Source organism: Malurus melanocephalus, unplaced genomic scaffold, assembly GCF_030028575.1.
Source record: "Malurus melanocephalus ecotype Western Australia unplaced genomic scaffold, MMel_1.1 scaffold_1313, whole genome shotgun sequence".
Lineage (NCBI taxonomy): Eukaryota > Metazoa > Chordata > Aves > Passeriformes > Maluridae > Malurus > Malurus melanocephalus.
Genome location: NW_026624545.1, coordinates 1 through 1,458, shown reverse-complemented (window position 1 = coordinate 1,458; position 1,458 = coordinate 1). Strand labels below are relative to the sequence as shown.

Sequence of the window (1,458 nt, the reverse complement as noted above, 5' to 3'; positions counted from 1 at the left end):
CACCCCTCAGGAGACACCTCAGGGGACACTGTGGGGTCACTGCACCCCTCGGGGGACACCTCAGGGGATACTGTGGGGTCACTGCACCCCTCGGGGGACACTGTGGGGTCACTGCACCCCGCGGGGGACACCTCAGGGGACACGAGGGAGGTACCAAACCCCTCGGGGACACCTCAGGGGACACTGTGAGGTCACTACACCCCTCGGGTGCCACCCTGGCCCCGCTGCCACCGCCGTGTCCCCCCGCAGGAGGCGGTGGAGTCGTGCCTGACGCGGGTGACCAAGCTGGAGCTGCAGCAGCAGCAGCAGCAGGTGGTGCAGCTGGAAGGGGTGGAGAACGCCAACGCCCGGGCGCTGCTGGGCAARTTCATCAACGTCATCCTGGCCCTGATGGCCGTGCTGCTCGTCTTCGTCTCCACCATCGCCAACTTCATCACGCCGCTCATGAAGACCCGCATGCGCATCCTCAGCACCGCCCTGCTCGTCCTGCTGCTCTTCTTCCTCTGGAAGCACTGGGACTCCATCAGCTATTTCCTGGAGCACGTGCTGCTCCCCAGCTGATCCCCGAAGCCGCTGGGTTCTCGTTTCCCGCGGAGAGGGCGAGGGTCTGGAGCCTCCTCCGCGTGCTCGGTCCGAGCCCCCGCTCGGATTTGGGATCTGCCGGCCCCTCTGGGATGTTTGGGAAGGGTGGGGGAGTTTTGGAAGGCGCTGGTGGTTTCTGGGTTTTTYTAAGGGGGTGGTTTTGGGAAGGTCATCCTGAAAGCCAAACCCCCTGGGGAAGGGGTTCTGCAGGAGGGGTTTTCAGGTGGAGGAAGGATTGAGCTGGACCAAACCCATCTCTGGGAGAATTTCCAGCAGGGAGAGAGGAGAGGGATTCCTTGGGGCGGGATTTTCCTTTTCAGCCTTGACAACCGGGGTGRCAAAAAGTCAAAAAACCAGGATGGAGGGAGAACGAAGCAGGTGGAGATGGAGGAGGACACAGCCAGACACGCCCAGCACAGCCCAGCCCGGACACAGCGGGGCCGTGACACCTTCCCGGTGTCCCCACAGGGCTGGGCACACGCAGGGGAGGCAGCCCCGCTCTCCGCTGGTTTCATTCCCGGAATTCACGATTTTTTTTTTATTTTATTTTTTTTTTTGGCTTTGGTGGATCCGATCTCTTCAGGGACACCTGGACTCCGCGGCCCCGTGTCATGTGTGTGTGTGTGTGTGTGTGTGTGTGCGCGCGTGTGTGCGGTTTTTAATTTAATTCCAGACTCTGTTCCCATTTGTGAATCAAAGCCGGCGGAGCAGGGGGGAGGGAAGGGGGAGGGAGGGGACAGCAGCCACCCCCCGACCCCCCCCAAACCCCCCCCGGAGCACAGCATGCTGTCTCGGATGGTTCTTAAATTATTTCATACCTATATATTTATGTAATATATCTCTACACACACACACATAAATATATAAATATATATA

The 1,458-nt window shown here is 59.6% G+C and overlaps 1 protein-coding gene across 1 annotated transcript in view; it reads left to right on the top strand.

Annotated features, from left to right (window-relative positions):
• The window catches only part of TMCC2 (transmembrane and coiled-coil domain family 2), a 10,027-nt gene extending 9,402 nt beyond the window's left edge, over positions 1 to 625 (top strand). The window contains exon 4 of the mRNA XM_057387700.1: positions 250 to 625. Within this exon, the coding sequence (XP_057243683.1) occupies positions 250 to 561 (312 nt within the window). The 3' untranslated portion in view covers positions 562 to 625. The remainder of the gene's footprint in view (positions 1 to 249) is intronic.
• The last annotated feature ends 833 nt before the right edge of the window (positions 626 to 1,458 follow it).